Source organism: Rhinichthys klamathensis, unplaced genomic scaffold, assembly GCF_029890125.1.
Source record: "Rhinichthys klamathensis goyatoka isolate OS25496 unplaced genomic scaffold, OSU_Roscu_1.1 h1tg000433l_1, whole genome shotgun sequence".
In the NCBI taxonomy this organism is placed as follows: domain Eukaryota; kingdom Metazoa; phylum Chordata; class Actinopteri; order Cypriniformes; family Leuciscidae; genus Rhinichthys; species Rhinichthys klamathensis.
The window spans coordinates 289881-303489 of record NW_026606929.1 but is presented as its reverse complement, the minus strand read 5'-3'; the positions used below and the strand labels follow the sequence as shown (position 1 = coordinate 303489).

Here is a 13609-nt window from a genome sequence, read left to right as displayed (position 1 = left end):
TTGATCTCGTCACAGACCACAAAGCATTGGAAGCAATTTATAGCCCTCGCTCAAAACCATGCGCACGAATCGAAAGGTGGGTCTTGAGATTACAGCCTTATGATTTCCGAGTGATTCACATACCTGGAACACACAACATCGCAGATCCTCTGTCACGTCTGCTGGGCCCATCAGCCAAAGGTGAGATGCACACACATAAAGCAGAGGAATATGTGCGGTTTATAGCAGTTTGCGCCACACCCAGCGCCCTGACCACCAAGGAAGTCGAGCAGATCTCAGCAAATGATGTGGAATTACAGAGACTGAGGACTGCTATTCAAACAGGTTGTTTTGATGACTGTCCTGCATACAGACATATTGCAGGTGAGCTATGTGTCATTGGCCAAATAATACTCAGAGGAACAAGAATTGTCTTGCCACAGTCGCTGCGAGGAAGAGCATTACAGTTGGCACATGAGGGTCATCTTGGTGTGGTAGGAACAAAACAACACCTGAGAACAAAGGTTTGGTGGCCCGGAATGGACAGGGCCGCAGAAAGACTTGTGAGGACATGTCATGGTTGTCAGTTGGTAGCGAAACCAGATGTTCCTGAACCACTGTCGCCCACAGTGATGCCTGAAGGGCCATGGCAAAACTTAGCCACAGATTTACTTGGTCCTTTACCGGATGGACATTCGATTCTGGTTGTTGTCGACTATTACAGCAGGTACTATGAATATGCAATCCTCAAGTCAACAACAGCAGAAAAAGTGATTGATCGTTTGGAAGACATTTTCAGTCGGCACGGACTTCCCTTAACAATCAGGTCAGATTGTGGCCCACAATTCAAATCCAATCAGTTTCAGGCTTTTTGTCAGGAGAACGGAATACACCATTCAGAACAACTCCAAAGTGGGCACAAGCAAATGGAGAAGTGGAAAGACAAAACGCATCACTGATGAAACGAGTACGGATTGCCCATGCTGAGGGCCAGGATTGGAAAAGAGAGCTACGCAAATATGTGACTATCTACAGGTCCATACAACACGCCACAACGGGCAAAAGCCCAGCGGAACTTCTTTTTCAGAGGAAGATCAGAGGGAAGTTACCAGACATCACAACTCCACATAGTGACCTTGAAGCTCGAGACAAAGACGCGGAGCAGAAAGGAAAAGCCAAGATATACACAGACCACAGACGAGGTGCTAAGACATCAGGCATAGCGGTTGGAGATCAAGTGCTTGTGAAACAGGATAAAACAGACAAATTCACAACAACATTTCACAGCACTCCTCACAAGGTTGTACGCAGAGAAGGTAACAGCGTTGTTGTTCAGTCACCCACTGGAGCAAAGTATGCACGGAATACAACATTTGTCAAGAAGTTTCTGTCTGCGGAAACACCAACATTGGATGGTGAAGTGATATGTGCTCAGGAGCCAAGTAATGATAAGGAGCAAAAGGGAAGTGCGGAGGAAGGCAAAGGGAACTGTGAAACATTTCAGAGAGAGGAACAGATTCCTAAACCTTGCAGACCCCAGAGACAAATCAAATTGCCTGAAAGGTTTAGAGACTATGTTGTTGAGTGATAGATAAAGGTTAGGCTATGTAAGAAGGAAAACAAGTAAAAATCAGATTAAGAGTTATGTTGTGGTGCGATGCATCTGTTCAGAAAGCATTGCTGATGTTCTATCAAGATGTACAGTGTTACATGTACTTTGAATGTTCTGAATGGTCTTAATCTGTAAGAAAATGTGAATGTTTAATTTGGGTAAGTTCATATTCAAGTAGAGGGGGGATGTTGTGTATTGATGTGACGTCATCGACGTCATCACGTACAAAGGAGAGATAAAGGACGGATGGAAGTTATATCTGGTGTCTGTGTGGTTCGATCCGAAATAACTAGAAAGTATATAACATTGTTGTTTTATGAATTCCGCCTTAATCGTTTTGTTAATAAAAGTTTAATAGGCCCACAACGCTGGAGTTTTTTATAGTAGCTTACTATTTTATTGTAGGCTATAGGCCCTATATACCGAGGCACTTCATAAACCCAATTAGAAAGCTAAACAGTTCTAAGCATGAACTCTAGCAAGATCAATTAAGATTTTCATTTGGGTTTATGAAGTGCCTCGGTAAATATACATATGCTACACATTACTTTATTTATGGGTATAGAGTTCATGGTAGCCTACTAATTGCATAAGCTCCTGTGGTTTTGATGCAATACATTTTATTGACGCATGCATGTTTCTCATTTTTATTTTTTGATTATACAGCCATGATTATGATGGGCCGACAGTATGCCACCAAATTTAAAGAAACTGAGACCAATGCAACTGAGTTAATGTATCGTATTTTCATGATATAATTATGTAATTGGCTTATGGCTGACTTGGCGCCACCTACTGGCGGTCTTTCATATTGAAAGTATTGTTACATGTAACTTCATCTTTTTCACTGTGGCATTTAATAGTCTCTTAGTATGCAATTGAAATTGATATGTAAATGCACTACTGTGCCACATTTGAGCTGCATAAAGCTGTGTAAATACATCTAAATTCCATGTCAGATACAGATTTCACCAGACTGCAATTTGTGTTGATTAAATATTAAGAAAGTGATGACATTTACAGGTTTAAAAAAAAAACAATTCTACATTTGCTTACAACATTTTTCTTACAAAAACCCAATTTCGCTGGACAATGTCTATTACAGTATACAACATAGACATAAGGGTGCTAATAGAGTGATACAACACTCTTTAAGAAACGTTTATTTTCATCACACTTTAAAGTGATTAAGAGGAAAATAAATTAAAAAGTTTAAACTCTGTATGCAACACAGCATACTGTACATTAGTTGGTACTGCGGGAAGTAGGGGTGCTGAGGGTGACCCCTGCCGTAGAGTCCAGGGAAAACATATGCTGCCAATAAAGCACATAAAAGCTGTCACAAAGAATCGGCAAAAGAAATGATTATGAATATGTCAAATACAGCAAGAAGACATTTTAATTGTGTATTAATAAGCAAGTGTTTTTTTGTGTCAGTGTCGGCTGCAAAGATGAAGTTGACGATGCTGACTCGCAATCTTCGCAGTAGTGAGTGCGCCAGAGAGAAATGCACATTTCATAAGCAGAGAGTCTGTTTTCTTTCGTTTTGAATTGTCCTGTTTAAAAGTAGACATTTCAATATAGATATATTTCTCAGGTCTGTGAGGCAAGTACGCTACCTTATACGCTGAGTTTCGGTTAATTTATGAGACGAGCTGCAGTTCACGCGCCGGCGCCTCCTGGTCGTGATTATCTATTGTCTGCTATATTTACTTCTTATTTATTAAATCCAGGTAATTGGTTGATGAAACATTGATTAAAATTAAGATACAATTAATACAAAACGAAATTCACTTTAAAGAAAGGCTTTGTGCTTTCTGTTTGAGGTCTGTTTGTGAACGTTTTAAAGTCGCTTTCAGAGCGGTCGCGTCCGTAACGGAGAACTGTCACGTCCGTAACATTGTTTTTTCCTCATAAATGCGAACACGAAAAATGAAATAAAATGAGTATTTTATGTTCTGTGGAGAGCCAACCCTTCTTCATCCGGTGGGTAGTATTGCGCATTGTAAATCACAGAATTACTAAAACATATTTTGCCACCAAAAAGTAAAAAAAAAATTGTGTCACGTCCCACATGTGTATTTCACTCATATTAAATATAAAACGCATGTGTATTTCCCTCATATTAAATATAAAACACATGTGTATTTCCCTCATATTAAATATAAAACACATGTACTGATATTTTTCTAATGACTCCTTTATTAAGGAGTAATAAAGTAATAAACATTTTTTTGTTTTGTTTTATTTGTAGGCTACTACAAAGAGTGTATATATTTGTTATTTATTTTTGGTGCTTAACAAGCATAATTTAATTTTGCCCAGTTGTGGTCTGTTGAGGGGCAATAGATATCAAATGTCTCAAAACATCTATTGTGTTATTTGTATGATCCACTATATAAACATAATATCTACATGGCATTTGATTGGAGGCTAGTCTCACTTTGTCCCACGGCAACATTAAAATAGTTTAGATTTGTGTACATTGTTTCTGTTAATAATGTATTGAATTAAGTGTCCATTTCATTATAATATTCAGGTTTATCGTTAATAATTGAACATGCACATGTATTTTAAGTTCCGTTAAAGAGGGGTGGAGGTGGGGTTACATTTGAGCATTTAAAAATGTACTTGAAAGTAAGGCAATAGTTACTTTCTGAATTAACTTGTTAGTTTTATAATTTGTAACTGAGTAACTAATTTAGTTACTTTTTGGAAGTAGTGACTAGTAACTGTAAGTAATTACTTTTTTAAAGTAACTTGCCCAACACTGATCATAACAAATAAATATAAGATATTTGGAAATGTCCCTTTAAAATGAACGCACAGCTTGTGGTCCACACTGTTATTTGATTGTTTCTTTGTTGTTGTTGTTGTTTTCAAATACAAACTCACTTATATTAAACAAATAAGTATTTTTTTACTAACACATGTTAGGCTATCTTGAGTTTTTTCCTCCGCTATCGTCCTGTCAATCATCTCGCTGTCTCACTCTCGCGGCTATGATTAGTTACATTTTAATTTACTATCATCGGTACCCACCACCACCATCAGCAGTTTTGCATTACAGTATTTGCAATGACCACCCCTTGTCCAAAACTGAGCGTATTGTCTAAAAGAAGAGTTATTATGACTGCTGCGTATTTACCATAGACTGTAAAAAAGGTATTTACACTTGACAGAACATTGGTCTGTGCTTCACCCGCTCTGCGCGGTCTAGTGCAGCACTACACAGATTTAACTCTGCACAGCTAAATAAAACCGGCTGGGTGCAGATTAATATTTAATATTTCTGAAATAAATATTCCTGTGAAACGCGTTAAGTTGCACAGCCCTGTACAGTTTAAGAAGCGGTACGCAGAGCCATAGGACTATTATTTTGTTGAAAAGACTTGGGGAATTACTGATGACGTCACATGCTCAGATTTGCTTGACCAATCGGCTGAAAGGGGCGTCTCATGACCGCCCACATGTGCAAAACGAATTTTGAAGTAATTTATTCGTTTTTTGCCTGTGAACTAAAAAACGAAAAATCAAGCCGAAATCTCGTTTTTTCGTTTTTTTTTGAAAAACGAGAAAACGAATAAAGGCCCCTTTTCTCGTTTCTGCTTATTTCGTTTCAAATTGGAAAACAAACTATCAAAACGTACACGGACCCCACTGCTTCAAATGAGTAAACACTCTGCGCATGCGCGGTAGTGAAGCAAGCGATTGGGGGAGAGTTGCGCGCGAACATCAAAACATTTGTTCAAACTCAAAGCCGCTTCCGCAATCGAGGTGGTGAGACACATGCCGTTTTTCAATCAACATCCGTAAAAAAATAAGTGCAAATATGCAAAGCAATAAAGTTGAAGAACTCACGAACAAGTTAGAAGGGTGAGTCATCAAATAATACCATGTAGATCTTGCAGTTTTTATCAATACATTAGAACTGATTACGACGTAAAATTGTTGTTGCATGTAAGTAAGTTAGCATGTAGAACATGCTTTGATTGTGTGTTTTCTCTTATTGCAGATATCTGTCTTTGGACACGGAAAAGATGGACACATTCAACAGGTACTCAAACACCATGCTTATGCAATTGTCCATCACTGCTGTTAATATAAAGTTCTAATCTCGGGTGACAGTGTCACTGGTCAGCCAGAATATGTATTTTGCTACCCATATTGATTTGATGTCATGTGAAATTATACCTTACAACCACAGAATTTGTTACAGTTTATATTTTTTTTGTTTTGTTTTATCATACTAAAGATGTGATGTAGATATTTATTTAGTATACCCTCCCACACAAAATGAATACCTATAGCCTAGGAGACCCGGCTAGCTGTCACCTTTTTAGTGAATACACCTTAGCACAGGTTTGCTCAAATTTGTGGCTACAGAAAAGTAATTATACATTTTATCCTAAATTGTATTGAAAAAAAGATACAGGTCATTGAATATGTTGACTTTTTGTTACTTGGGGTAAGTTGTCAATAGAATCTGTTATAGACTTTTTAGCATAGCAATTGTAAAACGAAGCTAAATGTATAAGGTAACATACAAACATATTGTTTTGGCCAATACATTTCGTATATAATGAGTAGTGTAAATTTAATTTAAAACTAATCTGACTACCTGATATAAAACCTTTTTTTTTTCCAACTGTTAACTGTCAACTTCACATGTACAGTCACCTCTGGCTCTGACTGACTAGGGTATTGATTAACAAATTTGTAATTAACATTTAAAAAGAAAATTTCAGCTTGCAGAATGACTTTGCGTTTGACAAAAAGCACATTTTAGTGTGCTTGATATTAGTATTTGAGTGTATTTAGTGTTCCTGTGTAACAGTTCTTGTATTATTTTTGCAGGTACCGGCAGGAGGGGAAGGAAGCTGCCATGCGTGGTGAGCTGCCTCGTGCCCTGGAGCTGTTTCAGCTGGCTTACCAGCTGCAGCCGAGTGACAAGCTTAAGAAACGGGTCCAGGCCATACAGGATCTTATTCAGAGAGATGAAGAGGAAGATGAAGAGGATGAAGAATTTGTGGACGTGAATGACAGTGGATTGAAACTTTATAAAGGGCTATACGACAAATTGTATGACCATCAGAAAGAGGGTGTGGCGTTCCTGTACAGTCTCCACCGAGATGGAAGGAAAGGGGGAATCTTGGCCGACGACATGGGCCTCGGAAAGACCATTCAGGTAATTTCATTTTTGTCAGGGATGTATGATGCAGAGCTGGCCAATCATACCCTGTTAGTCATGCCAACCTCGCTCATAAAGAACTGGGTGCGTGAGTTTGCCAAGTGGACCCCCGGAATGAGGGTGAAAGAGTTTCACGGCTCAAGCAAAGCTGAGCGGAACAGGAATCTGGAGCGAATCCAACGCAAAGGAGGAGTTATCATTACCACCTACCAGATGCTCATCAACAACTATGAGCATCTTGCATCATATGACCAGCGTGAGTTCAAATGGGACTATGTCATCCTGGACGAGGCCCACAAAATCAAAACCTCATCCACTAAAACGGCTAAAAGTGCTCACGCCATACCTGCTAGACACCGTGTGCTACTTACGGGCACTCCTGTACAGAATAACCTACGAGAGATGTGGGCACTGTTTGACTTCGCTTGCCAGGGGTCGCTGCTGGGAACCTCTAAAACATTCAAAACCGAGTATGAGAATCCAATCACACGTGCAAGGGAGAAAGACGCCACGCCTGGGGAGAAAGCTCTTGGGTTGAAGATTTCTCAGAACTTGATGGACATCATCAAACCTTACTTTCACAGGCGGACCAAGGCAGATGTTCAACACAAAAAGCAAAAACGTAAAGAAGGCTATCGAGACGAGGAAGATCAAGAGAACAAATGTCCAAACGCCAGCGAAGGTGCCGAGATGCCATCGCTGACACGAAAAAACGACCTCATTGTGTGGACGTACCTCAGTTCGGTCCAGGAGGACATTTATAACCAGTTCATCTCGCTGGACCATATTAAGGAGTTGATGATGACTACCAGGTCGCCGCTGGCAGAGCTCACCGTTTTGAAGAAGCTCTGTGACCATCCCAGACTCCTCTCGAATCGAGCCGTGGCTCAACTAGGCCTGGAGCAAGGTTCCTCCTTTGACTCCACCCATCCAGACATTGAGAGCGAGTCGGCTGTGAGTCAGATCGACTACATTTCAGATGAAACTTTGGTTAGAGAGTCAGGAAAGCTGCAGTTTCTTGTGTCTCTAATGGAATGTCTCCGTGAAGAGGGGCATCGGACCCTAATCTTCTCACAGTCAAGGAAGATGTTAGACATCATGGAGCGTGTCCTGCGTAACAAAAACTTTCGCCTGCTGCGCTTGGATGGCACAGTGACACAACTGGCAGAAAGGGAGAAGCGTATCATGCTGTTCCAGACAGACAAACGCTACACAATCTTCCTCCTCACCACTCAGGTGGGTGGAGTCGGGATCACGTTAACAGCAGCAAACCGTGTTGTGATCTTTGACCCCAGCTGGAACCCTGCGACAGATGCTCAAGCTGTGGATCGCGCCTATCGAATTGGCCAAACTGAAAATGTCCTCATCTACCGACTCATCACCTGTGGCACTGTGGAGGAGAAGATCTACCGCAGACAGGTAAAATAAATTTTTTAACTTTAGGACCTTCACTTCACTATCTGGTTTTCAGGGTTAAAAAAAGATTCAGGGCTACATGATTTGGCCAAGAAATGCTTTTGCAATTATTTCATCATCATGTATTGTGATTGTAATTTGAAATGCGATATGATAAACATTATTTTTCATATTGCTGCTGCTTGGATATATCCAGGCAAAAAGAAGTAGAACCGTTTGAATCACACTAAAACGGATGCACAAAAACTACAAACTAACAAGCATTGCCTAATGTCTCCAAATAAATGTTTTCCCAATATTCACTTTTTAAAGTTGTTTGGTTTATTGTAGTTAAGTGTTGATGCAGCTTCCAGGCATAATTTTTCGTTAAGTACAACAATTCAGCTTTTGGCAAGCAATTGATTTTATGTCATGTAGTAATGAGAACTAAAAGCTAGTTTTCTGCTATTCTGATGTCAGTAAAACAGTACCTGTAACAGTTTTTTCCCTCCCTGTGTTTCTATATCTGCAGGTGTTTAAAGACTCTCTCATCCGGCAGACAACCGGAGATAAGAAGAACCCGTTCCGATACTTCAGCAAGCAGGAGCTACGTGAACTGTTTAAACTCGAAGACACACGTTCTTCCTCCACTCAGCAGCAGCTTCAGGCGATGCACGCACAAAACCGCCGCTCTGACACCAACCTGGACCAGCACATCGCTCGCCTTCACAGCATGGAGATGTTTGGCATCTCCGACCATGACCTCATGTTCTCTAAAGAGGCGGCAGCCGATGAAGACAATCCTGAGGATGCAGAGTCCCATCACTACATACAAACGCGTGTCCAGAAAGCACAAGAGCTCATGCAGGCAGAATCAGAACTTCACGGCCAGCTCATGGACAGCGTGGCCCAGAACACCGAACCGGCTTGGCTCAGGCAAACAGGGCAACCGAAATCTGCTGGTAGAGACCGGCCGGCTCCTCCTCGTATCAAAAACGAGCCAGTGACGGTGGATCTGACTCATTACAGTTTCGATGAGGCAGAATTGGAGGTAGATGAGCAGAACTCTCTGCCAGTTGAGGAAGTGGTGGAAGTTGTGGGTGAAGAAGTGGAATTTGTAGGTGAAGAAGTGGAATTTGTAGGTGAAGAAGTGGAATTTGTAGGTGAAGAAGTGCAAGTGGAAAAGGAGTCTCCTCGTTCTGGTGGAGAAAGAAATGTTCATGTTCTAAAGACTGAGGTTAGCCCTGATGCCGACAAGATAGCTCGCCATGTGGTCACGCTGGATGACAGTTCAGATGAGGCTGACAAGTTGTACGGTAATGCAGCATCTGAGCATCAATACTCACAGCACAGCTTCTCAAGTTCTTCTCACCAGTTTTCAAAGTTGGAAGAACTTTCTGTAGCATCTGATGCTCTTGATAATAGAGAGGATCAGGCAGACAAGCCACATTCAACGGTTCTCTCTTCACCCCCTTCCCGACATGAGGCCACAGCGGGAGAGTCTTTTAAAGCAGAGGTGGAAATGCTTCAGGGAAACTTCAACCTGCAGTTAGAGGACAGTGCAGAAATGTTCTCCGTTGAAGAAGAAGTTTGTGAAGTGGAGTCGTCGGTAGCAGAGGAAAGTCCTGAGTTTCAACTTCAGATGGACATCAGTGGAGAAAGACTGGAAGAAGCAAGTATCTATGACAGCAGACAGGATGGTAAACAAAACAAAAGTGAAATCAGTACCTATAACAACAGTGAGTTCTGCAACCATAACAATGCTGAAGTCAGTAACTGTAACGGTGAAGTCAGCAAGCATGAATCTCTTTTGAGGATCCGTTCTGCTCCGGACACATCTGCGGACGACTCCCTTTTGCATTCTGTTCGTAGAAAGAAAAGGCAGGTCATCTCTGACACTGAAGAAGAAGAAGAGGAGGATGAATCCGAGAAGCCATGTTTAACTAGCAGTCCATTAGCTGATGGCCTTAGCAGGTTGGGCTCTTCCACACCAAAATCCACTTTGACTGACAGAGCTCGACTCCGCCGCAGCTTGAACACTTCTGTGGCATCGAGAAGGTCCTTCGTTGTGTCCATGCTGGAGAATGAATCTGATGAAGAGTCAGCAGAGCCCAGTGAAGATAAATCCAAATCCTATGAGACAACTGAAGCAAATGAAAGTCATGCAGATGAATCAGTGGAGGAAGAGGAGGACCCCAGTAAAGGTGAAACCAAATCCTATGAGATATCTGAAGCAAATGAAAGTCATGCAGATGAGTCAGTGGAGGAAGAGGAGCCGCCCAGTGGAGATAAAACAGAATCCTATGAGAAATCTATAGCAAATGAAAGTCATGCAGATGAGTCAGGGGAGGAAGAGGAGGACCCCAGTAAAGGTGAAACTGAATCCTATCAGATATCTGAAGCCAGTGAAACGCATGAAGATGAGTCTGTGGTGGAAGAAGAGGAGCCCAGTGGAGAGACTTTAAACACAGAAGAGTCTAAAAGTGACGAGGAATTTGAGGAGGTGGAAGAGAGTGTGGAGTCAAGAGGAGACAATGAATGGCACAGCGCCCTTCTTGAATCCACTGCTGATGTTGAGCTAGACTCTAGTGAAATGATGGACCAGTGTGCCCCTAAAACATTCCCTATGGAAACGCACATTCTTCCTGTTAGCTCCACAAGCAGTGACGTGACTGCTGCTAAAGCCTCTGAGAACACGTATGAGTCGTTGGTACTGTCTGGGAAACAGAGTTTGGCAGAGGGGAGAAAGCAGGAGGCTCTGGATTTCTTTCTGAAGGCAATAGACATTAATACTGGTGACGCTGAAATCCAGCTCTTGATTATTCAGTTGTACAGGCAACTTAGCCAATAGGGAAATTAAAATGTACACAGCCGTATAAGAATTTATCATATCTTTATCTTTTTGACAAACTGTTTGACATGCTTTTTTTTTTTCTCTGCCTGTTGTTAAAAATAAATTGAAGACTGAATGTGACTGAAACATACAGCATACAGAACTGACCAGAGGAACTAGTTAAGAAAAATATGGTATGCATGCTAATCGTGTTCATGGACTTTTGATGTTTTTTGTTCACTTTAATTTGTATATTTCATTTCTTTGGTTTAAAAACTGTTCAATTTATCATATTCTGAAATATACATTGATTGTGGAAAGAAAAAAAATAAATTCTCAAAGGTTTCATAGCTTGTTTCCTGCATGATTTTGCTGCATTCCAGATATGAATCTACATTTTATATATAATATATTCTTGAGTTTTCTTAATTTTAAGGGTTTTTTTTCCCCATATTAACTTCATTTCAGATGAGAGCTTTAACTGTTTGTGCCTCCTAGTCTGAAGCTCTTATCTAAAAAGTCCTCTGTTTTAAAGGAACATTCTGGGTTAAATACAGTTTAATTGACAGCATTTGTGATATGCTGTTCGTAAAGTAGTTATTTTCTGTGGTAATTAACGATGTGTCACAGATTTAGCATGTACTTTACTTGATGTACATTAAAGAGAATATACAGTATGGAAACTGGTCTACCTGTATAGGGTGTTGCTATCTTATTGGGAAGATTTTACCCTATGAAAGATGATCATCTTATCATTGCATTTATTACATAACAAAATATAATATATTGTCTTGTTCAAAGTGTGCCTAAAAAATAGGTCTCCATAATTACTATTAATTATTAGTATGCATAAAATCCTGAAATGGTCATACACTATTTTATTCGATTATTTATTTTTTCTTTAATAAATACTCATTCTTGGGGTTAAAAGATATTAAATACTAGAACAAAAAAACATCTTAGGAGACACGTGATCTGGTAAAGACAGTTTATTGGTTTCTAGGCATATAATTATGGCTTGATGCTCATGCCACCATGCACATCATCTACAGTAATCACAACTTGAAGCCACTGCTGTACTGTATTTAGAGATTGAAGAGACACTTGGAGAAGTTTAGAAGTTCCCTGCAGGCTAATCATACAGTATTTCAAGTAAGCTTTTTTTGTGAATCCACACTATATAGAACAATTAAACAACAAAGCTGTTAACTCTCATACCCACCCACTCCAGACATGTATACCTGAAATACCCATAGTCTATTGAAGTGTTTAGGCAAGTAAAAGCACATCAATGGTTTTTTGGTTTGGACCACAACACTTTGTTTCTTCGATGTTAAGGAATAAAGTCAGGACTCCAATATAACTGGTTTCCATTTGTCAAAAGAACTGAAACTACATTGTTAAGCACAGTGATGACACCGGAGGAAGAATATGACACTAATATTGAGTTCATTACTGGTAAACTAGGGCTTTAAAATGGGCTTACTGCCTTTACTTTTTATATACATGCTGTATTTGTCGATGGTCATATTTGTCTAATGTACTAATGTCCTGTGTTACAAGCATTCAATAGCAAACTGGGGGTTCAATACAATGCAGGTTATGCGATGCAATGCAGGAGATGTTAGTTGAGCTTGAAATACACAGCAATTACTCAACAAAACATTTCATAATAATACTGTTACCAATGAGAAAGAGTCGACTGACAAAGAAACATTTTTATCATGTATTTCTAACTACAAAGAGTTAATATTACACACTATTTATTACTTCATACATTTATGATTCCTAAAATGTAAGAGTAACCAATCAGTGTTCTGTCTCTATCCAGTGATGACAATGTTATTGGGAAATGTTGAACTCTGGCCTGAGAGACCAAGATACCTTCAAAGTATTGTCCAAACCCTCTTACCAGCAATTGTGGCCAATTATATACTGTATATAAACATACACACAACACGCATATTTAGTGAACACTTCGCGCTTGAGTTAAATTCTGTCCGTAATATTGAACCAGGGTTTCAATACACTTGTTTTTTGTGCTGTAAAGATTAAAGGCAGAAGGAAATCATTTTTAATGAGGACAACATTGAAACTAGATGAAAATCACACTCATGCCCAGCAGTTTCTCCCTTCTTTGCATCTTCATTTCCACTCTTTCCTTTTCTGTTGAAAGAGATGAGCAATTATCCCTTTGCAGTCAGATGCACCAATGTAGTCTGTCCCGCTACCTGATAAATGAGCAGAAATTTATATCATGTTTATAAGGGTGTATCTATATTTTTGGGTTTGGGTCAGCAAGATTTTTTTTTTTTTTTAAAGAAAGAAACTATTCAGCAAGATTGACCAAATTTGACAAAGGTGACAGTGAATACTTTTATAATGTCAAATAAATGCTGTTCTATTTAACTTTCTATTCATCAAAAAATCCAAAAACAAATGCATCACAATTTCCACAAAAATATTAAGCAGCACAACTGTTTTCAATATTGATAAGGATTCTGAAGGATCATGTAACACTAAAAACTGAAGTAATGATGTTAAAAAAAATAAACATTAAAAAAATCATAACAACCCCAAACATTTGAATGGCACTGAA

The 13609-nt window shown here is 39.7% G+C and overlaps 1 protein-coding gene across 1 annotated transcript; it reads left to right on the top strand.

The window, feature by feature from the left end:
* Nucleotides 1-5329: 5329 nt before the first annotated feature.
* Nucleotides 5330-11110, top strand: ercc6l (excision repair cross-complementation group 6-like). The gene is made up of 5 exons (XM_056235902.1): nt 5330-5467; nt 5607-5648; nt 6449-8201; nt 8710-10437; nt 10519-11110. The coding sequence occupies exons 1-5, from the start codon at nt 5424-5426 to the stop codon at nt 11026-11028; spliced, it is 4077 nt and encodes a 1358-aa protein (XP_056091877.1). The 5' UTR covers nt 5330-5423; the 3' UTR covers nt 11029-11110.
* The last annotated feature ends 2499 nt before the right edge of the window (nt 11111-13609 follow it).